Here is a 27093-nt window from a genome sequence, read left to right as displayed (position 1 = left end):
TTACCCAAGCTGTGGATCACCAGACCTAGTTTGTAGATCAAGCAGGTTATTCTTCCTGTCACTTTTGACTGCTGGCATGGATAGATTAAGCCCTGATGAGCCATTATGGGCTTTTCTTATCCAGTTAAATCGTGGGGTTACTGGCACCCCCCCCCCAAATTATATGAAAATCAACGCATAGGACAAAGCAGATACTACGAGTGGTTTACGTAATTTGGATTCTTAAATTTGAAACTTGAACTAGTAAAGCCTGAATAGCATGCTCACTCTTAGTAAATTGCCCAAACCTCTCTGTGTCTATAGCTTTGTATGTCTTTTGATTGTCAGACTGATGATTGAAGGAGGTTGGCCAGAAAACACCATTCCACATCAAGTTTAGGACTTGTGAAGAAGACTCAGCCAAAGTTCTGTCCTTATTTGGTTACAGCAGAGAGAAGGACCTGAATATGTATCTGTCGCTGGCATCTGTTAGCAAAGATATAAGCATATATACTAATTTTCTTGAAGGGATTTTGAACTTTTAAGTGATTTAGTCTAGCAATTTAATATTTGCATTGGCTGAAGTGGTAGAGTTTAGATCTTTTTAATGCTTTGTTTGAATTGTGACCCTCGTAATTTTTTTTATTTTAAAATACATTATAATGGAAATAGTTTTTAGAGTTCTGACTCAATTTTTTTTTTACTCTGTAGGTGGGTGCTCTGTGTTTTTGTATTATATTCTGATTATATTCTACAATTAAGATGAGAATTGTATTTAACTCTTATTGCCCAAGAGATTGTAGACTCCTGGTTGAAACCTCAAAATGATTGCAACATGAGCAATATGGAAGCAATGATGGCAACGTTGAAATATGTTGCATATGTGTGTGTATAGGCATATATGATTTTTTGTTTTAATAGTCTTGGACTGTAGAATATTTCATTGGTGACTTTGTTTTTCCCTTTTTTTTGGAGACATTTTTAGGCACATGATTCCTGGTGGTTATTGCATGTGTTGCATTTTGAGAAAAAGATTTTAAAAAAGAAAAAATATTTTAATTTTCCCTTATTCTTAGGGATAGAAGAAGTGTAAGGTATAAAAATGATCATTTCCTTTTAGAAAACCTTCTTTAGCTCTAGACCCCAGAAGCTGATCTGTGGTTGGGTTTGTGTGTGAGTGTATGGGGTGGGGGAGAAAGAGGACTTTTTAAAATTCTGAATTAGGTGGAAATAGCACTCATATTCTTCTTCACTTATATGATTTCTACACCTTTCCCTCCAACATTTTGGTTTACCAAGTATTAACAAGGTCTGATTTTGCTAAAATCATTCATTCTCTGATATCATACATGATTGAAAATTTCATCTGCAATAGTTAGCTTCTTCAAAAAAATGTATTGATTTCTAGATCAGTAGGATTCCAGTACTTTTTCTTAAACACTGGTCTGTTGTTATAGGTATTTATATATTATGAATTGTAGCATTGTTGTGCATGTTATTTTATGGTTTTTTGGTACTCATCAAACAATGACTGTAATGTTAGCCAGATTATTTTTTGTCATTAACAAGCAGAATTCAAAAGTCAAATTTGTGGCACTGTATCCTGGACCATCTCTGGTCATCCTGATTTATATCTTGCTACTGGCCCCAGATGGCTCTGGAAGAGAAAGTGAAGCTGGTGACCAATTCACTTGCTAGTTAGGATGTCACCTTCCTGAAATCAGAGTCCTCTTCAAGAGCAAAGGAAATTTGACCTTGGGCAAATCAATTTTCTTGACCACAGTTTCCTCCTCTGTAAAAAATGGGGAGGGTTGTATTTCCCACTTTACAGAGTTCTTGTTAGGTAGCTTGCCTTTTTTTTTAGGTTTTTGTAAGGCAGACAGGGTTAAGTGGTTTGCCCAAGGCCACACAGCTAGGTAATTATCAAGTGTCTGAGACGGGATTTGAACCCAGGTACTCCTGACTCCAGGGCCGGTGCTTTATCCATTACACCTCCTAGCCACCCCCTAGGTAGCTTACCATATAGCTCTCTATAGATATATGAATAATTATTATGCATTTCATCCACATATTGCAAAATGGAAATCCTCATAGCTGTTACAGGAAAATATATTGTTCTTAATAATATATATTGGTTGAATTGGATTGATTTCCCTGGACTCACTTCTCAATCATAATGTATTCCAACTGAGAGAACAGGATTCTGCCAGGAATCTCAATATTGTCAGGTTGCTTTCAGTCAAGAAACAACAACAGAGGTATAATAGAGCTTGATATAAACCAAGTATTTACAGGATCTTAGGAACACCCAGCTGTCTGCTGAGGTCCTCAAGAGGCATACGACTGTTGAGAGGAGGTATTTTAAGAGCTTCTGGGAGAGCCAGGGAAGTGGCACTCCATCACCTCTTTAACATCCCCTGTCACTGCCCCACCCTCTCCAGCTGCTTAGATATCAGCTTCTGACCTTTCCTAGAAAGGACAGGCCTGGGCACTCCTTCTGGTTCCTCTCCAGAGCTGATTCTCAAATCACACACCCATCTGTTCTGGAATTTTGAGCTCATGCCACCCAGTTCCTATAGTATTTCTAAAATCTATCCTTCCTTCCTCCTGCCCCTTTTCCTCCAACATTTGTTGAACCCCCTAACCAAAGGATTATGCTTAGGCCAGTACCCTTCTGAAACTCTCTTCTTAGAGGAAAGAGGTTATTTGTGTTAGTTCTTTGGTTCCATGTGGTTTACTCTAAGGAAAAATTCATTAGTGTCCCAGAATGCCACTGGATTAGTGTCTATGGGTCCAACACTTTCAGTTATTCTGACTTCAATCAAACTAGGGAAATCTGGCTTTAGGTTTTAGAAACCTAGGTCAAATCTCCTCAAGTTCAACTGGAGCCAGCACTTAATCCTCCTTAGATTTTGAGTCCCTTGAGGGTAGGAAGTTTTTGCCTCCCTTCATATGGTTGGTACTTAATAAAAATGCCCATGTTTAGCAGATCTTTGTGGAAATTTTCTCCCAACCTGTTCAATCTCTTATGAGAAAAAAAAAAAAACAAAAACTTTTTGTTCACATATGATTTTGTGTTTCCCCACTTCCTGATTTTTCACTAAAGTTTTCTAGTTGGGAAGAAGGTAATGAAGACTATAAGAACTTGGTTTGGCCTAAGATTAAAACGATTAGACCTCTTAGGAAGAAGGGTATCCAGCTTGGTTAGTGGACTATTTGGCATTAGATTAAAATGAATTTTTTTAATTTATGGCTTTGTTTCCCAGGGTTAGTAGTGCTGTGCAATCCTGTTTAAAAACAAATCTGGTTGGCATGTCTTGTAAATAATTATGTATGGATTTTTGGGAGGTGGGGAGAGAACTAAAAATGAAAGCTTTTCCTCATCTCCTTGAGAGCAGTGACTATTTTGATATTGTCTTTATATCCTCAAGATCCAGAAAAAATAATTAAAACTTTATGGAATTGAATGTTGGTTGATTCATGGCTCAACTTTTTATTCCTTAAAACAGTACCATGGGACAAATGCAGATGTGACCATGGAAGGAGAAGGAACTGGACCTTGTAAACGAATGAAGGTGGAGGCAGTTGATCCTGTCTCACCTTTGAACTTTGACAGCCCTGATGCTCTTTTTGGAAGTTTGATTTCACCCATCAAGATCGAAACTTTTTTCAAGGAATACTGGGAGCAGAAGCCCCTTCTAATTCAGAGAGATGATCCATCACTGACTGCTTACTTTCAGACTCTTTTCCAGTTAACAGATTTGAAGAACCTGTGCAGACAGGGGATGTACTATGGAAGAGATATAAACATGTGCCGATGTGTGAATGGGCAGAAGAAGGTGTTAAATAAGGGTAGCAAAGTTCATTACCTCCAACTGAGAAAAGATTTTGATCAGAAGAGGGCAACCATCCAGTTCCACCAGCCACAGAGATTTAAGGTAAAGTGGTATCCAAGTCTCTCATTGCCCAAAGTATTGCTTTCATCCCTTGAGGCTGAGTGGGTGACCTATTTGTTTTATTTGGGTTCATCCACTTGGGATAATTCTTCAATTACAAGGTTGGATTCGATAATTTTTCCAATTTCCCATTTTCTTGGTATGCATATCTCAATCTGAGAAAAGCTAATGACCTTTTGAAAAATATAGCCTGGTAAGGAGATTTTTATAGAGAAATGGAAATATGTAGATCAACAGATGAACATTATCAAGGGCTTCCTCTGTAACCTGGACATAGAATTATAAGTAAACAACAGTTTTGGCGACAAGGAGCTTATTTTTTAATGGGGGAAGAAAAGCATGAAGGAATGCTTCAGGGTGGGAAGTATATGAAAAGGGAGAAGATGTCTTCACAAGATGTGATGAAGAACCTGCAAGGGAGTATCATGGAGGCCTTGGTCCTGGCCCTGGCTAGGCAGGCAAAATCAAATTGAGGAAGACCCCGATTTGGAGTCCAGGTTTCTAGTGAGTAGGAGGTAGTGATCTGAACAGAAAAAAGCATAATGAGGACATGGCATGCACCCTTGCCACTTTGGATGGTATTGTATCAATTTCCTAGAACTCTGGTTGCAGATATCTGTTGTGATCAATGTACTAAGCTCTCAGAAGATCCTGGTGAATTTGGCCCTATTGGGTGAACCTTATTTATCCAAGGCCTTCATGACCTTCCCTTGCAAACTCTTCACTATACTCCAATAAGGATAACTTTTGCCTTTCTGGATATCCCTTATCCCCTTGAATTATTTTTTTTTTTTGGTTTTAGAAAGGCAAATGGGGTTAAGTGGCTTGCCCAAGGCCACACAGCTATGTAATTATTAAGTGTTTGAGGTTGGATTTGAACTTAGGTATTCCTGACTCCAGGATCAGTGGGTGCTCTGTCCACAGCATCACCTAGCCACCCCTCCCCTTGAATTCTTTATGTTTTTCTTTCCTCATGGGAATTTAAGCTGCTTGAGGTCAATCATGCTTGCAATTTCTATCTTCAGGGTTTAGTATAGTCTCTGGGACATAAGGACTTAAAAAAAAATGCTCATCCATCTATCCACCTACTACCAATCTTCTTACTAGTAAATTTACCAGTTAATCTGGTGACTTAATAGAAAATTACCACAATCATAGGAATTTTCTTTTTTGAAATGAATCACTCCTACTTGGAGCTCATATACAGGTAAATTTAAGCAGTGTTGGGCCAGGCTACCAGCACTGTGTATTACAATATTTTGTAGTTGTTCTGTCATCTCAAATTCTTCATGACCCTGTTTGAGGTTTTCTTGACAATAATCTGGAATTCCTTCTCCAGTTTATTTTACAGATGAGGGACTGAGGTAAAGTGACTAGCCTAGGGTCACACAGCTAGTGTGTCTTGAGATCAGATTTGAACTTGGATCTTCCTGACTCCAGGGCAGGTGCCATATCTACTGCACTATCTAGTGGTTTTCTAAGTCATGGAGCTTTAGGGATCCATTTCTATTTGAGTTTGACACCATAGTTTTTAAACAAAAAATTGTATGGAAACCCTTTACTCATAGAGACATAAACTTGTCTAAAAGTTAGTCTTGGAGAGTTTCTTGCGGTACTGAGTTTGTAAGTGACTTGTTTGTAATCAAACAGCTAGTATGTATATATCAAAGATAGGACTAGTTCTCTCTCCATTATGCCACACAGCTTCTTAGTATAAAAATAAACTATATTAGAAATTCTTGGGGATTAATTTTCATAGAAGGGTCACAAGTTTAGCCAGAATCATATAGGATTCCATTCCCACTGAGCATTATCTAACAAATATAGTATTTATCTTTGCTTCCCAATCTTCTTTTATTTATTTAAAATTTTTTTCATTTCCAACCTTTTTAAATGCTCCTTTTATACATTAATACAAGCTCACTTATAAGAAGTTTTTGTTCTGTCCTTTCCATAAAAATTATATCATCTCGCTTTTCTCATTTGTATATTATTCCATCTATTCTATACAATATTTCTATTTTTTTTGTTGATAATACAGCTAAAAATTAAAAATTGTTGACTTTAGTATTCATCACCAACTTCAATACATTCAGAGATTTAGCTCAGATGAAAATTTTGTTACAGATTTGTGTTATTCTATTTATCTTTAATTCTCTTTCCTTGCTTCCAGGTCCCATATATATTTGGATGTTCTCCTCCATTGAAACAAATATTACTATATTTAACTGGATAGCAAAGAGGCAGAGTTGATAGAGTGCTAGGCTTGGAGTCAGGAAGATCTAAATTCAAATCTGGTCTCAGACATTTACTAACTGTGTGTGTACTTAGGATTCTGTTTGTTTCCTCATCTGTCAAATGAGCTGGAGAAGGAAATGGCAAACCTCTTTAGTTCCTTTGCCAAGAAAACCCCATATCAAATCACAAAGAATCTGATATGGCTGAAAATCAATATCAACAACAAAGCAAATATATTTAAATTTTTTTCTGGAAATCTATCTTTCCTCACAAATGCTTCCCTCTTCCTAACTTCCCTCCTACTGTGAAGGGCACCAGTTCCATTCCGGTTCTCAACCCAGATTCTTTTTTTTTTTTTTTTTGCAAGGCAAATGGGGTTAAGTGGCTTGCCCAAGGCCCCACAGATAGGTAATTATTAAGTGTCTGAGACCGGATTTGAACCCAGGTACTCCTGACTCCAGGGCCAGTGCTTTATCCACTACACCACCTAGCTGCTCCTTATGCTACCTAGCTGCCCTTTTCAACCCAGATTCTTTCCTTGAGTTTTTACTCACTTTTTTTTTTTTAGTTTTACATTTATTATTATTTCCTCTAAGTCTAAAATTACACCGGTGTGTGTGTGTGATGGGGAGGTCTAGCTAGAGTGCCAGACTCCCCCTCACTTCTGTCTTCATAAGATCTCCAGTGTTAGCTCTGGTGAAGCTTCCAAAGCCCTGGTTGCATATCTGCATCACCTCATCCTTTGATGATTGCAGGAGTCTTCCACTTGGCCTCCTCGCCTCAGGTCCCTCCCCTCTTCATTTCATTTTCCACTCAAGGTGATCTTCCAAAACTTCACTCCTTCTGCCATTCAGTAAACTCTGGTTGGTACCAGTACCTTAAGACTAGAATAGAAAATCCTCTGACTTTTTAAGTCCTTTATAACTTAGCTCCTTTCCAGTTTTCTTATATCTCACTTCTTCTGCTCTATTTGTTGACCTAGTGACACTTAACCTGCATTTTCATTGGTTGTCTCTTATGCCTTGATTCTCTCCTTTCTTATCTCTATCTTCTGATATCCCTGAATTTCTTCAAGTCCCAGTTAAAACTTTATCTTCTGCAAGAAGTCTTTTCCTATCTCCCTTAATGTTAGACCTCCTTTCTTGAGATTACCTCTATTTAACTGGTCTATATTTCATTTGTACACAGTTGTTTGCTTTTTGTCTTCCCCATTAAGCTGTGAGTTTCTTTTAAGCTCTCTTTTTGTTTATCTTGGTATCTCTAGCACTTAGATAATATTTGGCAAATAGTGGGGACATAGTAAATACTTGTTGACTGGAGTGGACTTGCATCACTTTCCACTTCTAGTATACTCCTTCTCCTTGTAACAGCATAAAAAAGGAAATAAGGAAAAAAGCAGTTCAGTCAAATCAACCAACACATGAATTGAGTCCATCAGCACAATAATGTTCCAACTTTACAAAAATAAGGAAGGAAGTACATTCTTCTAGCTCTTTCTTTGGTGCCAGGTTTGGTCATTATAATTATACAGCTTTCAAAGTCTTCCCAGGGCTTTCTATATTCTTCATATTCATTGTTTTTATGGTTTAGTAATACATTCATGTTTCCTTGTTGAGTTGTTTCAGTCACACTGGTCTTTTTGCAACCCCATTTGGGGTTTTCTTATCAAAGATACTGGAGTGGTTTGCCATTTCATTTTCCAGGTCATTTTCCAGATGAGGAAACTGAGGCAAATAGGATTAAGTGGTTTGTCCAGGGTCACATAGTTAGTAAATGTCTGATGCTGGATTTGAACCAGGATCTTACTGACTCCAGGCCCATTGCTTTATCCACTTGGTTGTCCATTACTGTTGTTGTACTGTTTATTTACCCATTCCCCAAATGATGCACATTTTTCTTTGTTGTCAAATTATTAGCTATCACAAAAATATGCTTCTATAAATATTTTGGTTATCTTTGATAACCTTGAGGTATATTTCTAGGATTGTGAGCTCTGAGTCCAAAAATCCACATTATTAAACAATCCTGCAGTAGGATACTGGGGAGATAACATACAAAAAATAAAATATTCTCTCTACAAAAAAAACTTAGATTCTAAGGGAGGAGACAGAAAGTGCATATCTAGGTATATTAGCACAAATATATAATTAAAAGATATAAAGTTGTTAAATTCAGAATAATGTAGGAGGGGAGGGTTCTAGCAGTTGAGGGATTCAGCAAAGGTTTCCAGATGTCTCATTCCAGACCTGGAATATATGAAATTGGGAGAAGACCAGTTTACCCGGATTGTAACATGAAGAGTGAGGTCATTGAGGCTGAGAAGAGAGGTTCAAATTTTTTAGTTCCCCCCCCCATCACTAGAGTTGAATGACAAGGGGAGTTGCATAATAATCAGATTTGCTCTTAAGGAAAATGATTTTGACAGGACTGTATTATGACAAGACTGGAGTGGTGAGAGATGTGAGGTAAGGAGACCAATAAGGAACCTCTTACAACCTCCTAATCTAGTCAAAACCAGTGGAATGCCTGCTCTTTTCAGTCTACCACTACCTGCCCCAAGACTGTTGTTTTATAATCAAATCTTAATGAAATACCCCAACATAAATCCTCTGAGATCACTGCTCTAAAACATACTCATTTATTCTCTCCCCCCCTTTTTTTTTTTATAATTATTTATGTTTGGATCATCTGAGAGACAGCCTGGTGCTGAATTTGACAGGAGATCTTCCAATCTTGATTATTGTGACCTTGGTTTTATTATAAATCCATCTGAAGGAGTCTCAGTTTCCCTCTGCATTATAGCAGAAATTGAATTAATTGGCCTCCAAGATAGGTTCCTTGAGAGATTGGGCATTGTTAGTAGAGAAAAGACCTGACCTGTTGAAAATTTCTCTTATGTGAGGAAACTAGAGTTTATTGGCCTGCAGGCAGTGATAGGAAGTTTATTTTCTTGCTGTAACTTGAGATCAATAGAAAATTCTGGAAAATGTTTTCTGTGGATGACTTTTGTGAACCCCAAAATATCCTTTAGTTTTTGTAATGCCCCTTTGGAGGTTCTTGTAACAGCTCTATCAGATTCTGAGAAGCACTCTGAAATTGTCTTCAGAAAATGACTTGACACCCTCCCAGACCCCCCCTTCCTCCACCTCCCTACACACACACACACACACACACACACACACACACACACACACACATCTTACATGTACCTTTTTCCTGATTCTGGGGTGGCCCTGACCTCCTGCTTGGCTGGGTTTATTGGAACAGGAAGAGCTTGTTTCTCAACCCACAGGCCCCCTCCCTAGCCTAATTGCCATGTACAATTTCTCCCCTCCACCTTTCTTCTTCCCTCTCCCCCACCCCTCAACTCTACTAATATCATGCTTTCTTGGCATCCCCAGCACTCAAATGAATGTTTCCTGACTTGACTTCATTATTTGGCACCCTAAAAACTTCACATTAGATAAAAATGTCCCTCCAGGGGGTGGGAGAAGGAGCATGTTGTTCCATTCTATTGTCCTCATGGTGCTTAGGTGATTGGCCAAGCCCTGTTACAAGGGTTTGATTCTACTTCATTTCATTCCTGTGAAAAGACATGAATCCAATTGTTGCTGGGAGGCAAGTTATAGGAGCCCTGGCTATTCAGCAGTTTATAAACCTGGTATCATTTTTTTTTTCAAGTATAAGAGCATTAGTTCAGATGACAGGTAATCACAGTCCAAGATTAGTATTCTCTGAGAGTGGACAATCATTGACTGTCCTTTGTTTATTGCTCTTTCAAAACATTCTCATGTTGCCATTCCAGTTGTTTTATTGCATGTAAGAAGCCACTGGGGATCATGGGTGTGTTTTGCCCACCCATGAATCAAAGGTTTGGTACTTCCTTTTCCATGAGATTGGTAAAGAAATACAAATAGTTTTGGATGAAAATAGTTATTATAATTTTATTACATATATAAATTATATATTATTATGTATAATATAGTTATTAACTTTTGGTTTTAAGTGGTGTTTTGGGATGGGTGGCAATTGAGGTGGGACTCTGAGAGAAGGATTCTTTTTTTAAGGTGTAGGTTTAACATTGAGATAGAAGCTATGATCCCCGAGGAAGGGACAGTTTCATTTTTAGTTTTGTCTTCTCAGAATCTATCACAGAACTTAGCAGGTGTTGACTAAATGCTTGAGGAATGAATGATTGGATGAATGGATATAATTACTTAATTCAGGGTGTTTAAAAACTTTTAGTGCAGTTTGAAGTTCTAATACCCCAAGATATAAAGCCTTGAGGTCATTTCCCATCCTGAATTTGTGATTTTTCAACAATCTTAATAGATTTCTCCCACATTTTTATAATTAGTTGAGTTTTGTAATTATCTGAGAGGCAGCATGGATTTGACATCTGAAGTCCTGGGTTAAAACTGCATTAGAAAAAAAATAAAACTCATTAGAAATTCTGGAATATCCTATATGTGACTTCTGATTTTTAGCCAAATCTTTGCTTTAAACTCCGGGATTTTCATGGAATCAAGAGTACCTGAAATTTGCAAAGAATATATATATATATATATATATATTAGAGAGAGAGAGAGAGCGCGCACACAATTCAAGTTGACTTGGAAATACCTGTGTGACAGTCTGATTAAAGAGTCTCTGAAGCTTAAAGACAGCATGATAGGCTGGGGAGATAGCTGACCTCTTGTCTAGAAGATTTCAGGGTCCTGCTGGTTTCCCTGAATAAACCACTTTTTGGAGCCCCACTCAGGCTACTTTCTAAGGCTTAACTTGCAGGGATCTTGCTGGAAATCTTTGTTAGAGAAAGACATCTTTCCTGGCTATTTCCTATTATAGCAGGAAAGTCACATGTCTAGTCTCTAAGAAAAACATCTCCAGGTCTCCCAAGAAGTGCCAAACTACTTTTCACGCAATAGTTGTTGCAGTGTATGGAGCAATGGACCTGGAGTCAGGAAGACTGGAATTCAAATCCAGCTGCAGACACTTTCTAGCAGTAAAAACCTGGATAAGTCATTTAACCTTGTTTACCTCAGTTTCCTCATCTATAAAATGAGCTGGAGTAGGAAACAGCAGAAACCATTTCAATATCTTTGCCAAGGAAAAGGTATAAATTAGGGTCTTTAGGATCTACTCCCAAAGATTAGCTTTTAATCTTTTTGGATAGCTTTGAATACAGAAACAATTTTTTCTTAAAATGAAACCTAAATTTGTCTCTGCAACCATAATGAATTGCTCCTACTTTTCCCTTTTTAGGGTGAGAATTTTATAAAAGTATTTTAGTAGCCTAGATAAGACATCTCTTGAAATGATTTTGATTGACCCAGGTCCCCAGCCCCCCCCTTTTTAGTTTTTGCAAGACAATGGGGTTAAGTGGCTTGCCCAAGGCCACACAGCTAGGTAATTATTAAGTGTCTGAAGCCAGATTTGAACTCAGGTACTCCTAACTCCAGGGCTGGTGCTCTATTCACTGGGCCACCTAGCTGCCCCAGATTTTCCCTTTTTAAAAATAATAATAGTAGTAGTAGTAGTAGTAGTAGCAGCAGCAGCAGCAACAACAACAATAACAACAACAACAGTAGCAGCAAAGATTTTTATGATGCTTTAAATTTAGTGCTTTACATATGTTATATTAGTTGGTCCTAACAGTATTGTGATATTTATTATCTTCTATTAAAATATGAGGAAACTTAAGCTAAGAAAAGTTATGTGACTTGATCACACAGTTAAGAAGTATCTGAAAGCAGAATTTGAAGTCCAACATGTTACTTAGCCTTTTTATTTTATTTCCCCTCTGATTCTAATGGAAAGAACATGTTCTGGAGTCAGAAGACCTGGCTTCAAATCCCACCTTTGACATTTACCACCTCTATGTCCTCTGCATCTGGCACATTTTAGGTTCTTAAAATGTATTGATGAATCCATTTTCTCTGCCTTTTTCTTTTCAGCGGAACCTTGCTTCATAAACTTGACCTATGGATCTTAAATCCTATCTAATTTAAATGATTTGGAGGATGGGAAGGGAAGAACAGGGCTGTGGAATTGTCTTTGTTTCTTTCTTCTTCCTTTTTTAAAAGGATGAGCTATGGAAAATCCAAGAGAAGCTGGAATGTTTTTTTGGATCTCTGGTTGGATCTAATGTGTATATAACTCCCTCAGAGTCCCAGGGTTTGCCCCCACATTATGATGATATTGAGGTAAGAGTTATTTCACTTCTACTGATTCCTTTACAAATGAAAAGAGGGTTGCTGATAGCAAAATAAGTTTGAGATACCTCTATGGATCTTTAACTATATACATTTAGCTATATATTTATCTCTATAACTTTATAAAACTTTAATTATATATTATTATCAATATAATCTATCTACCTATATATATGCTTGTAAGTATTTATGTACTCTTCCATAGATGATTTGAAAATATTGCATGGTTCTGGCAATAAATCTTTGAATGTGTCCTTTTCTTAGTACACACCTAACACTGAAATCCTAGCTATTTTTATCTTCAGCTTGAGAGATGATAGGAAACTACAAGTATACATACAGAGATACACACACACACACACACACACACACACAAGATTAGAAAAAAAGAAAGATTGTGCATGGCGTAGTTTTCTTGGTATAGTCCAGAACCTTGTATGCAGTAGTCACTCTATATTTATTGAAATGATATGGGTTTTTTTTTTAAAAGATCATTTCCAAAATAATAACCCTTTGGATTTAACAATTAAGAGATTATTGAGATCTTTGAAGACAGCAGTTTTGGTTGAATGAAAGTTAAGACAGTGAAAGGAAAACTAGAAATGCTTATTATTAGACTTAAAGAATTTGGCCACAAAAGGCAAGTGAGATAAGGGACAGGTTGAGGGGATGGATGGTTTAAGTGAAGATTTTTTTGAGGATGGCATAAGACATGAATGTGTTCATAAGAAGTATGGAAATAGCAGTAGACATTGAGAGAATAGAGATGGGATGAGGCAGGAGGGAAGGAGACACCAGCCAGGAAGAAATTAAAGCTAAGTGAGAAAATGGGGATGACAGAAGGAAACAGAAGGAATAGGAACATTTGTGGGTGGAGAGTGGTTTGCTTTGGCAAGGAGAAGTATCACCTTATTATGTGACACACAGGGATGAAGACAGTGATGGAAATCGAAACTTGATAATGTGAGATTATAGAGATTTGGGTAGTTTTCTTTTAAGACTTCTTGAAATTCAGATAAATGATTTGTAAATTTTTCTCTTTGAACTTTTTTTTAACTTAATGTTGGTTTTTGTTGAGATACTTTGTTTTCTTCTATTTTTTTCAGTCTTTGGACTTTGTTTTAGCTTTTCTGTTTGTCATTTGGAATCATTTTAATTTTTAGAGAGTTTCTCTCTAGATTACTAGATTTATTACTAAATTTTATATCTTGTGCCAAACTCTTTCTTCTGTGCCTCTTTACAGGTGTTTATCTTGCAACTGGAAGGAAAGAAACACTGGCGTCTGTACCAACCTACTGTGCCCCTTGCTCGAGAGTACAATGTGGAGTCAGAGGACAGGATTGGGGCACCAACACATGAGTTCACATTAAAGGTACTTGACTTAAGAGGGGTGTTACTCTATTATAGCTACTTTTGGAATGTTGATCATTTCAGTCATGTCTTGACTTTTTGTGACCCCATCTGGGGTTTTCTTGGCTAAGAACTGAACGATTTACATTTTCTTTTTCCAGTTCATTTTACAGATGAAGAAACTGAGGCAGACAGAATTAAGTGACTTGCCCAGGGTTACCCAGCTAGGAAGTGTCTGAGGCCAGATTTGAACTCAGAAGATAATCACCCAGCAGTCTGCCTACTGTGCCACCTAGCTACCCCTTGTATATCATAATTATTGTATGTGGATTACAAGATCAAGATGAAAGTTTAATAGCTTGTTCAATGACTTCAATCAGAACTTGACTACCTGGCAACTTGACTACCATGTCTTTATAAGGGCAAGCCATTTAACCCTCAAGTCACTTAATCCTATTTGCCTCAGTTTCCTCATCTGAAAAATGAGCTGTAAAAGAAAATGAAGACCATTCCAGTGTCTTTGCTAAAAAAAAAAAAATCCCAAATGGGGGTCATGAAGAGTTGAACATGAAAAATGACTAAACAAATTGACTGTTCTATCCTCTCTCCCCTACACAGCTACACAAGCAGGATGGTTTTGCTCACTTGGCAATGGCGTATTCTTCTTGTTAGTTTTATTTTCTGAAAAGATTCATCTCCACATTTAACCTGAGCTTTATGGTTCCCTGGCTTCGCTGTGGCTTCAACAAAACTCACGTAACAGATTCACATATACTTTGAACTTTAAAAATAAATGTGCCCTTGGAGGTGGTAACACATACATCTTGATTTCTGATGGCCTCTGCATAATAGGAATAGGTTTAATTTTTTATTTTTTTTATTTTTTATTTTTTTTGGTTTTTGCAAGGCAAACAGGGCTAAGTGGCTTGCCCAAGGCCACACGGCTAGGTAATTATTAAGTGTCTGAGACCAGATTTGAACCCAGGTACTCCTGACTCCAGGGCCGGTGCTTTATCCACTGCGCCACCTAGCCGCCCCTAATTTTTTTTTCTTTTGGGGAACTAGTAAGTACATGTTCAAACAAGACCCATTTAGGAAGCATCTGTGGTTGTTTTCCTGAATTCTCAGCCTAGTCCAGGGTTCCTTCTCAGGTGGCAGAGAATACATGCTCTTGCGATGTGTGTTCTTCATGAGAAGAATGATTCCTGTTTGGAAAACATTTGTGAATTCCCTTGGCTAACCTTCCCCTAGTCTATTTTAAAACTCCATATCTGAACATTATGGCCTTATGACAAGAAATTGAGAAGAAATTAGTAGGTTATACAATTCTTATTATCTTAGGTGTTATGGTGACTGGATTTGGAAATCATGAAGACCTGAATTCAAATCCTGCTTCAGAATCTTATTAGCTGTATGATCTGGAGCAACCTTAGTTTCTTCAATGTGAGAATATTAATAGCATCTATCTCTTGTGGTTAGTGTGAAAGTCAAGTGCAATAATATATAGAGATCACTTTATAAGCTTTAAAAGCATGATAGAGGGGCGGCTAGGTGGCACAGTGATTAGAGCACCGGCCCTGGAGTCAGGAGTCGCTGGGTTCAAATGCGACCTCAGACACTTAATTGCCTAGCCGTGTGGCCTTGGGCAAGCCACTTAACCTCATTGTCTTGAAAAATTAAAAAAAAAAGCATGATAGAAATAATAACTGATATTGTTATATATTACAATGATTCTTAATGGGTTTTGTTTAATTTCTTAACAGAAAGTTAGTGATTAATTTGAACATCTTCAATGATTCTCTATGGGTTAACCAAACACATTGTCTAGATTATGCACTTCATTATTTTGATTATTAGTAACAATATTTTATATCTCTAATTTAAAATTTTCCTTGTTCTCAGTTAATTGGAAAAGACTTTTCCAAAATGAATCTTCATTTCTTAGTAGCCTTTTGAAAACACGAGTGCTTAGCTTTTTAGTTGAACACATCAGGTATTGATTCTAAGCTTCTATGGCTAAATTAAATCCTGTACAGAAGGCAAGTTGTTTTCAGTTGCTGGCTCTTTGGGGCCCACCTGTATTATCTTTCACTCCCTGAACTTCTAGTCCTTGGTGTATGAAGCCTGGGGCAAGATAGGGCAAGCAAATATTAAACATACCTTCTAGTGACCACACTTGTCTTCAAAGGATATGCTTAAAGTTGTGAAACCTAGAGGGATTTCATTCTTAATAAAGGAAAAGGAAAATAAACATTTAAAAATTCTTTTTTTTTACAGTTTGCTGTATAAACTGCTTTGGTTTCCATTGAGATTTGGGGGGAAAGTATATTTCAGAACTACCAGGAGCCATTGGTGGGGGGAGATGAAGAGTAGACATGGCCCAGAACCACAGGAATGAAGTTGATGGCTCACATAAGAGCCTGTATTTCAGGTTCAGATATGCAGGATTTTCCTCTTTACAGTGTAGAAAGCTCAACTTATTAATCAGCAAAGTGAACACATGTCAGAGTTATAGGAGTTCAGAAGTCACTTTAGTGCATCATATCTCTCAAAGACCTTCTATATATGGTCACTGCTTGATGACTTCAGAGAGGGGGACCCTAGTTGTCCTAAGGCATTCCTTCCCTTCCATTCTTGGAAAGCTTTCGTTGTTAGGAAGTTTTTCCTTATATCAGTCCAAACAAAGTCTCTTAGCAATTTCTACCTGCTTTTTCCTGGTTCTGCCCTGTGATCAAAAAGAACAATACCATTCCCTAGATACTTGAAGACAACTAAGCCATCTAAAGCTTTAAGTTAACACTCCCAGATAGGGTATGGTTTTTTGGTTCTTTGGAATATTGGCTGTCTTTGATGATCTCTGAGCTTATCAGTGTTCTTCCTAAAATAAAGCTAGAGTGCTAGAGCATGCAGAACTGACCTTGTTACTTTATTTTTTTTTGCAAGGCACTGGGGTTAAGTGTCTTGCCCAAGGCCACACAACTAGGTAATTATTAAGTGTCTGAGGCCGGATTTGAACTCAGGTACTCCTGACTCCAGGGCCGGTGCTCTATCCACTGTGCCACCTAGCTGCACCATGACCTTGTTACTTTAGACTTGATCTGATCCAGCTGACCAAGGAAGGCCTATCATGTGTCTTGGATGCCTCTAGGAACCTGCTAAAACCTATGGACCCTTTCCCAAAATAATGTTTTGAAATATGTAAAATGAAATATGTATAATTACAAAGGAGTATTTTTTCCTTATCCAACTTTACAAACCCCTTGACTATTCTCCTATTCTAGAAATAGCCTCTTAATTTGGTCTGAGAGCATATTAACTCTTTTGACTGCTGTGTCACAGTGATGACTCAGAATTTATAGTCCACCAAATCCTTATTTTTTAATGTGAGTTGTCATCTAGCCATACCACCCCCATCTTGGCCTTGTGATATTTTTGAACCCAGGTACTTCTGCCTCCCCCAGGAATTAGAGTATACATGTTGACTGCTGGAGAATGGGAACTTGGAAGTAAAATCACCTGAATGGGATGATTTGGGGACAGCACTGCCAATAAAGTCATCATCCAAGTTGTCTGTGGGTCATAGCACAATATAGTTTAATGGTATCCAGGAGCTGAAACTAAAAAAGACAGGAGGGGGGAGGATAAAGAGTTTACTTTTAATTAAAATACTCCATTTCTTCCCCACCCCCCCATATTTTAGCCAGGGGATTTGTTATACTTCCCTCGAGGGACCATCCATCAAGCTGACACTCCTTCTGGGCTAGCCTATTCTACTCATGTGACCATCAGCACCTACCAGAACAAGTAAATATCCTTCCACTCTTCTCACTGCCTCCCTCTTTGAAGGACTCATTGACATGGCCAGTTGGTCACCTCCAAGAAAAGGATAACAAGGTTCTGCTGCCTCACACAGGGAATCAAGGCCCTTCAGTAGAATTTGATTGCTAACTTTCGTGTCTTGGGTAAATTATTTATTGTCTTCCATTATTTCCATCTGAAATAACAGTAGGTCAGACATTAAGGGTAGGAGTAACTAAATTTCCTCACACAAGTATTTTGAATTTGAATGTGTGGAGAATGATTGTAAGGGACAAGCTTAATTGGGTAAGTGACAAAGACTGCATTCTTTGGAAACACACAAAAAAGCCCTAAAACAATTAGTGATATCATTTATGTAGTTAAGTTTCTTTCATTTCTTGTATTTGTGGTAAAAGTTATAAAAAGCAGTTATGAGAATTATTAGCTATACTAGAATTATTTTAAAAACATTCTTTCTAAACAATTTTGGAAAGGAAGCTTGGAAAAAAGGAATTTTTAACCTGGGGTTCAACTTTCAAAAAATTGACTTTTTTTGTTTTTTGTTTTTTTTGCAAAGCAAATGGGGTTAAATGGCTTGCCCAAGGCCACACAGCTAGGTAATTGTTAAGTGTTTGAGGCCGGATTTGAACTCAGGTACTCCCGACTCCAGGGCCGGTGCTCTATCCTCTGTGCCACCTAGTTGCCCTCAAAAAATTGTTAACCGTATTTCAATGTAACAATTTTCTTTGTAATTCTGTGTTTTTTATTTCATGTATTTTTTAAAAAATTATAAGACAGGTCCATAGACCTTACCAGATTGCCAGAGTGGTGAGAGAGGGGAGGGGGTGGTTCAGGCCATAAAGTTAAGAAAGTTACACATCTTGTAAATCTAATTAGTTAATGTTTACTCCTAGCTCTTCAATCAAAATTTTTTTTAGCTTAGAAGTGTAAAGAGACAGATTTAGGCACTATCCATAATAAACAAACCAAAATTTTTTATTAATCTGCATTGTTGTGCTTAACAAATCTGTGAAATAGTGTCATTTTACAGTCTAAATTTGTGGCTACATTGAGGCCTGGACTGAAGTTGTTACTAATTTTACCTGTGATGTAATCATTCTTTCTTTTTCCCCCAAAAGAGGGAAAAAATCTTTTAATACCTGAAAAATTCTTTAAAGTATTAAAGGAATGTTAATTTTTATTTGGAAAAAGAAGTGATAATTATAAAGAATAAGGATGCTTTTTTCAAACAGAGTATGCCAAATTACTCCCATTTCTTTTTTTTAAAACTATTTTTCCAACTACATGGATAGTTTTCAACAATCTTTTTTGTAAGGTTTTGAGTTCCACATTTTTCTTCTTCCCCCCCCCCCCCCCAGACACAGAGTAAGCTAATATAAGGATGCATCTAAGACACAAAAAAGGTCTAGAAATAGGAGGGTGATAGGCCTGCCTTGGTCAGCTGGATCAGATCAAATCATGCTATCACATGAATACCTATATTATACTATGTTATAACTATGTTAAACATATTTCCTTAAAGTGATAAATGAGTTTGAAACATTGAATTTTGGAGTTTATCTTATCTTCACGGGGTCTCAAAGCACAAAAACTATTTACACCCATGGTATGGTGTGTGGATTAATTACATCCTTTTTGGGGTAGATTACAGAATTGGGTTATCAGTCACAGACTTTGGAAAGGTATATTTCCTGATGACTCCAGAACCTGTCTCAGCCAATAAATATTAATCTACTTTTTGTCAGGCCTGTTTCCACACTTTGCTCAAAAGGCTTTCTTGCTTTCTGATCTGTTGGTGGTAAGCCATGGAGAGGCAAAAATATTTTGTTCAGCTAAAAAAAGATGTATACCTGTTTTGGATGTTGAAAAATGCAGTAAGAAATGTGAAGGTGGGTGAAGCTTCTTAGAAAAGGTGCTAGGAGTGTGTGGATATTGGAGGGAAGAAGAAAAGTGATGGTGTGTGACTGGCAAATCACTTAACCTCTCAGGATATGAAGTAGCTCTCTTAAGATGAAAGGTTGCAAAGAGCCTACCAAATTATATAGAGGGAGATTCCTTAATGTGGAACTTACCAGGCTCACTAAAACCAATCAGTCAGCACTACTAGAAAGAGGCAAAAGCAAATTCCTGCCTTCACTCCAGGGCTAGGCTGGATCCCTATTCCTTGGAAAACATTTTTTTAAAAAACCCAGAAGATGGTTTTCTGGGAGTCAAACACATGTTAATTTTGCTTGACTGAAGAGTCTAAAGTTGAAGGGAAAATTTTGTTGTACATTTTTATGAGTCAACACTTAGAAGAAAACAGTCTGAAGTGACAGGAAAAATATTTCTTGAAGAAAAACTGACTCACAAAGTAGTAGTAGTAATATCTAAACTTTTAGTTACATTGAAATTTACAAAAACACTTCATATATACTATCTCATTTGAACTTCACCACAACTACAACAGTAGAGAGCTAATATTCCCATGGGCTTCTAGATGACCCAGTGGACAGAGAACTAGGACTGGATTCAACAAGAAGACCTGAATTCAAATCTAGCCTCAAACACTGTATGAAATGGCAAACCATTCCATTATCCTTGCTAAGAAAACCCCATGGACTGTATTGGCATGATAAGGCCCACAGAATCATGAAGGGTAAGACAACAACTGAAAGATTACACAGTTTTTCCTGTTAGAGAAGAAATTTGAATGTGAATAAGGTTGTGACTTGCTCAGTCATGGAGCTAGTATCTGAGATTTGATTTGAACTCAGGTCTTCTTACTTCCTGTCAGGCTTTGGTGATGCCAGAGTACTATTTCTTAATCTGAAAAGACAGGAATTCTAAATTCTCCATGCTATTTAGGGGTAGAGAAAGCTAATAATTGAAACTGATAGTTCAGCTTCTTCAGGACATAACTTACCTTTTCCCACAACAGTTCTTGAATACATTATAAAACATGATCCTTTGAGTTTCACTTCCTTTTTAAGCTCTTAGGGGACTGTCCCCCCCCTTGTCTGTGAATTAGCCCAATGGAGGGAAACTAGACAGAGGAACAGGAGAACAAAGGGACTGAAATTCTATTGCTGAGAATTTGATTTAGGTTGCTTTGTCTCAGTGTTGTAAAATAGGCCAAGCCTGTACATTTAATCCTAAAAATACCTTCAACTTTTCCTGATTAACATGCGGTAATTTTTAATGGTTAACATTAGCTACAATGGACTAGCAGTCATGTTTTAAAAGTGTTTACATAATGTGTCTAAGTTTGTATGAAATTTGTTTTAGCACTACTTTTTTTCTTCAGTCTGTTATGTAAATTAAAATGTAATTGGGAACATTGCTAGATTCTGCTGTTTGCTAGTCCTTATGAAAATTGTGTTTTGACGTTTAATTTTTCTTTGTTCTCATGAATTTCCTGTTTCATGAAAGGATATGATTCATTTCTCCATTAGCAGCATAAGTAAGTTTATGAAAATACACCAGTACAATAAGTTCCTTGAACTTATTGAGGGATTAGAGATTGTGGGAAGTGTTATGATTGAAGTTTTCTTGAGTAACAAAGCATGGTTGGTAGTGTATTTTCATCCATAGGCCCAGTGCATTATAAGGCCATATTGAATTCATACTGTTAACTTTTAAATCTTTGTCATTAAGGCTATATTGAATTCAAACTGTTAACTTTTAATTTTTGTCATTAATATCTTATATACATACGCATTCATGAATTCTGTTGGCTTAATAGCCTTTCCAGTAGTACATTAGTGCATCCATATTTATACACATCTATGCATGTGTACATATACACACATATATATCCCTACACACATATAGAACTAGAGCTTTACTTCTTTTCCATGTTCTGGATCACATCTTTGGGGGAACTATGCTTCTGACACATGAATTATCTCAGAGAAGACCTTTGTGTCTTTGTATATGCATATATGTGTGTATGTAACTACTTTTTTTTTTCTTTTTGTGCTCCAGTTCATGGGGTGATTTTCTTTTGGATGTGATTCCTGGGCTTCTCTTTGAGACGGCAAAGAAAGAAGTAAAATTTCGGGCAGGCATACCACGGCAATTACTTATGGTAAAGAAAAACAGGGGTAGAGATGGAAAGAAGAAAAAGCAGCAGCCTCAGTATCGGTGTCAGAACAATTTTCAAGGTTGCAGTTAAAATAGGACAGTGTTTCTTTCTGGAGTATCTCAGATACTTTCCTGTAAGACATCTGTGTGAACTAGACCTCTTCTTATCCTTTTGACTAGAGTAGTATGTAGAATTATAGGATATTTATGAGTTACATGAATCAAAGAACTAAGGAGAGCTGTAGCCTGAACAAGAAGGTAAAATTTTGATAAGACTTAACTTAAAAACTTTGGTTTCTAACTGCATAAGTATAACCTATATCAATTTGCTTACCTTCTCAATGATGGGAGGAAGGGAAAGAAAGAATTTGGAACTCAAAATTGAAAAAAAAGTTAAAAATTTTTACATGTAATTGAGGAAAAAAACTTGGTCAGCTGTCGGCTCTCCTAAAAGAAGGTAAAGATTTATCTATGATCCACTAAAGTCTCTTAAAGTAAAATGTTTATAGAAAAAGGGATAAGGTTTCAAATGAAATCTGGTCCCTTTGATCCATCATAATGGGGGGGTGGTTTATAATCCCTACTGGGTAAGATAGGTATTGAAGTGGATATATTGGGCCTTGAGTAAGGAACACTTACCTTTGTGAATTCAGAAGGTAAGCAAATTAATATAGGTTATGCTTATGCAGTTAGAAACCAGACACTAGGCAATTAAAAACAAAAAAAAAAATCTTTTGCCTCAGTTTCCTCATCTGTAAAATGTAAAATGAAATGGCAGACTACTTTAGTGGTTTCTGCCAAGAAAACCCTAAATGGGGTCAAGGACAGTTGAACATGACTGAATGAACACCACCAACAACTGGGTAGACAGGCTTGGAGTTTTGTCTGAAGTTTATGTTACTGAATTGAGTCAAAGTTTTTTTGTTTTTGTTTTCCTAGCAGGTGGATGACACAACTGTTGCAACAAAGAGATTAAGTGGCTTCCTGAGGACTCTTGCAGATCAGTTGGAGGGTACCAGAGACCTGAGATCATCTGAAATGAAGAAGGATTTCATTAGGAGTCGATTGCCACCATATTATTTGGGGGATGGTTCCAGTCTCTCCACCCCAGGTACAATTTACTCTTTACTTGGTCCCTGACTTGATTACATTGTCTTGATGCTTTATAGTGTCGTCTTCCTTAGACCTTTGTAGTTATGAGGGAAGGAAAGGTCACCAGGATCTGGGTCCATTTTGTCATTTTTGTCATGTTTGTTACAGTTTTAGTGACAACTTTTGATACCCATTGTTCCAGAATAAAGTATTTTATAAGCATTGTTCCTAAAGTGAATCAGGAATTGTATGGTAGAAACAAATAGATTATATAATGTTTTTCCAACAATGATGCAATACATAAATTAATTTTCCTTACAGCAATGTATTGGATGTGCATTGCCTCTTTGTCCCACAAGAATCTCATGGGGGATTGATGGAAAGACTTAGGAAAAAAAATTCACAACCAGGAGGAGGGTCTACATAGATTGCATTCTATACTCTTCTTGTTGTGTTAAATATAGTACTTTAGTCACTTTCTAAGCTGGAATCATCTACAGCTTAGGATCTTTCATAGGAGATGGGTTTTTAGTCATTTTGCTCTGGGGTGATTTTAGTTTTGAAATTTTTGTTTTTTGAAGTTTTTTTGACCTTTTTTTTTAAGACTTAAAAATACTGTTTATTTTATAAAATAAAAGTTATTTCAGGTTCTCAGAAAAGAAATTCTTTTATTAAAAAATTTATATTTATTCTCATTTTGTACAAATGTTTTTTATACATTAATAAAATATTCTTGTTTAAGAGTAAACAAAATACTCCCTCCCCCCAAAAAATATAGACTCGCTTGAGCGATAAAGGGGAGAGAAATAATTAAAATCAAAAAAAATAATAGTAATTGTAGGTATGGCCAGGTGGTGCAATGAACGGAGCACCAGCCCTGGAGCCAGGAGCACCCAAGCCCACATCCAGCCCCATACACCCAACAGTCACCCAGCTGTGTGACATGCAAGCCACCCCAACCCCACTGCCCTGCAAAAACCAAAAAATAAAGACCCCAAATAAAATATTAATAATAGTAGGGGTTGCTGGGTGGTGGACAGAGCATTGGCCCTTGAGCCAAGAGCACCCAGGTCCAAATCTGGCCTCAGACACCCAACAATCACCCTACTATGCAGCCCTAGATAGGCCACCCAGCCCCATTTGCCCTGCACCCCCCCAAAATAATAAAAATGTGCTTCAGTCTTTGTTCCAACACCAGCAACTCTGTTGTGGGTGGATCACATTCTTTATGATAAGTCCATCACAAAAGTTACTTCCATATTTTTCCACCATTGCCATTGCTGATCGCAACTCCCTCCTTTCGTATTTCTCCACTACCATGTATTATATTTTCTCTCTCCTTGCACTCTGACTCTGCTGTAGGGTAGCCGAGTGGTGCAGCAGACAGATCCCTGGCCTTGGGGCCAAGAGGCCCTGAGTCCCCCTACCACCTCTTAGGCCCAGTATCCACCTGGCCCTATGGTCCCAGACAGGCCATCCAATCCCAGCCCCTTACAAGAAGTAAAAAAGAATATGTGTTATATCTGACCACTATCCCTCCATGGTCCATCCTCTCCTCCATCACTCACACCCCCCTCCCCCCGTCCTCCCCTTCTTATTCCAGATGCCTATACCCCATTGAGTATATATGCTGTTTCCTCTCCTAGCCACCTCTGATGAGAGCAAAGATTCCTTCATTTCCCCTTTGCCTTCCCCCCCTTCCATATCATTGCAATAGCACATTGTAATAAAGAAAAATATTATATGAAATATCTTGGCCTATTCCCCCTCTTTTTCTTTCTCCCATTACATTTCCTTTTCTATTGACTGTTTTTACACCATATTTTATCTTCAAATTCAGCTTTCTCCTGTGCTTCAACTTTAAAAGCTCCTTCTACCTGCTCTATTAACTAAGAAGGTTCATATGAGTATTATCAGTGTCATTTTTCTATGCAGGAATACATGCAGTTCATCATTATTAAGTCCCTCATATTTTACCCTTCTCCACTCTCTATGCTTTGAAGATCAAACCTTCTGTTCAGCTCTGGCCATTCCAACAGGAACATTTGAAATTCCCCTGGTTCATTGAAAGTCCATTTTCCTTGGAAGAAGACATTCAGCCTTGCTGGGTAGTTGATTCTCGGTTGCATTCTAAGCTCTTTTGCGTTCCAGTATATTATATTCCAAGCCCTATGAGCTTTTAATGTAGTTGCTGCTAAGTCCTGTGTGATCCTGACTGCAGCTCCATGATATTTGAATGGTGTCCTTCTGGCTGCTATTTTCTTTTTGACTTGGGAGTTCTGGAACTTTGCTATACTATTCCTAGGGGTGGGTTTTTTGGGATCTCTTTCTTGGGGGGAATCTGTGGATTCTCTCCATTTCTATTTTGCCCTCTGCTTCTAGGATATCAGAGCAATTTTCCTGTAGTAATTCTTTGAAAATGATGTCAAGGCTCTTTCTGATCATGACTTTCAGGTATTCCAATAATTTTTAAATTATCTTTCCTAAGTCTGTTTTCCATATCAGTTTTTTCAATGAGATGTTTCACATATTTCTAATTTATCATTTTTTTGGTTTTGAAGTATTAAGTCCTGATTTCTTGTAAATTCATCAATCTCCCTGAGTTCTATTCTTTGTCTGAAGGATTAGTTCTCCTTAGTGTTTTTTCTTATCTTTTTCCATCTGGCCAATTTTGCTTTTTAAAGCATTCTTAATAACTTTTTGAACTGTTTTATCCATTTGACCTAAGCTGGTTTTTAGCATGCTATTTTTTCTTCAGCATTTTTTTTCGATTTCCTTGACTAAGCTGATGACTTTCATTTTCCTGTTTTTCCTGCATCTCTCTCATTTCTTTTCCCAGTTTTTCTTCTAACTCCCTCATTTGATTTTCAAAGTCTTTTTTGAGCTGTCATAGCCTGAGCCCAATTTGTTTTTCTTGGAGTCTTTAGATGCAGGAGCTTGTGCTTCCTCATCTTCAGACTGAGTATATTGATCCTTCTTGGGATCATAGATAATTTCTCAATGGTGTTCCTCTTCTCTGCTTGCTCATTTTCCCAGCCTAAGCCTGTTTTGGGGGTGCTTGCTGAGCTTTTGGGACACTCCCACAAGGGTCTCAGTGTGTGAGGCTTTGTCCTACTTCCTGGTCTGTGAATGACCATATGCGCCCCCCTCTGCTATGGGGCTGAGGTGGAGGGGGCCCCTGCTGTTCTATGGGGGGTCCTAGACTGCGATCAGGATGTGAATGTATTCAGAGTCCTGTTCCGGGGCAGAGGGCAGAGCTTGGCAGTCTCTCTTCACTCCCTTCCCTCAGCTCAATGGGCTCATGCCCTGGGGGCTCCTGCTTACTGGCTCTGGCTGCTTCTGTTTCCTGGATCTGGGCTGGGGTGGCCACACTGCTGTGTGCCCTGAGGGTTGGGCTTCACGTGTTTGCTCTGGCAGAGGGCCCCCCCCCCCCAGTTTCCCTAATTTGTGCCCAGTGCTCCCTGGCATAGCTCAGGAAAGTCCCCCACTGTTGTGAGCTGGCTCCCAGCACCCTGGGTCTGCCTCCAGGAGGCTGAAGTTCTTTTGCTCTGGCAGGCCGCCCCTCCAACCCTGTGTTGCAGAGCCTTTCTGCTCTTTTCCAGGTTACCTTGAGTGGGAGAACTGCCTCATTGGGTCCCTCTGTGGGTTCTGTCTCTCGAAAATTTAGTTAAGAGTCCTTAGTTTTGAAGATTTATGAGATAGCACCTAAGACATGATCCACTCTTGTTGCCATCTTGGTTCCACCCCCTTGACCTCTTTTCTTTGCAATATAGTGACTTTGGCACTATATTGCACATCATTTTTGTACATAGCATTCTCATTAGGCCCAGTGTTCTTAACCTGAGAACTATGAACCTGTTTTTCTTTTGTTTTTAATAATTTTAATTGTAATCTCTACACTAATTGTGTATTTCATGCATTTAAACGCATTAAGCTGTGAACTTCCAGTTTGCCCAAAAGGTCCACAAAAATGGTTAGGAGCCCCTCCAATTCATTATATAACTGTTTAATCCTCCCTTCCATGGCACTACAGCATCTTGTGTATTAGAAAAAAGTTTAATTTAGGGAAACTGTAGTTAGAAATGAATCAGAATTGAGGAACAAGACCATTCTTTTGTGGAAATAGTCTGGATTTACTGAAACAGAACAAGTTGGAGAGAACACTTGATTAGCTATATTCTTAGATTGAATCTCAACCGTTTCTCTTCCTAGCTGAACAACAATGCATTTGTTTTGATGGGGTTTTATTGTAGGTGGAAGGTTCCCAAAATTAAATAGCAGAATAAGACTTCGATTCAAGGACTACATCGTTATGACACTGGAGGCAGACAAGGATATGTCTGTGAGTATCAGCAAACTATTACTGCCTCTACACTATG

The 27093-nt window shown here is 37.8% G+C and overlaps 1 protein-coding gene across 1 annotated transcript in view; it reads left to right on the top strand.

The window, feature by feature from the left end:
- Positions 1 to 27093, top strand: part of RIOX2 (ribosomal oxygenase 2) — a 30975-nt gene that overhangs the window by 908 nt on the left and 2974 nt on the right. Inside the window, exons 2-8 of the mRNA XM_074192307.1 lie at positions 3489 to 3917; positions 12260 to 12379; positions 13632 to 13760; positions 17439 to 17542; positions 21524 to 21626; positions 22562 to 22733; positions 26968 to 27056. Coding sequence (XP_074048408.1) covers positions 3516 to 3917; positions 12260 to 12379; positions 13632 to 13760; positions 17439 to 17542; positions 21524 to 21626; positions 22562 to 22733; positions 26968 to 27056 — 1119 coding nt within the window. The 5' untranslated portion in view covers positions 3489 to 3515. The remainder of the gene's footprint in view (positions 1 to 3488; positions 3918 to 12259; positions 12380 to 13631; positions 13761 to 17438; positions 17543 to 21523; positions 21627 to 22561; positions 22734 to 26967; positions 27057 to 27093) is intronic.

Source organism: Macrotis lagotis, chromosome 6 (genome assembly GCF_037893015.1).
Source record: "Macrotis lagotis isolate mMagLag1 chromosome 6, bilby.v1.9.chrom.fasta, whole genome shotgun sequence".
Lineage (NCBI taxonomy): Eukaryota > Metazoa > Chordata > Mammalia > Peramelemorphia > Peramelidae > Macrotis > Macrotis lagotis.
This window is presented reverse-complemented; position numbering and strand designations above follow the sequence as displayed.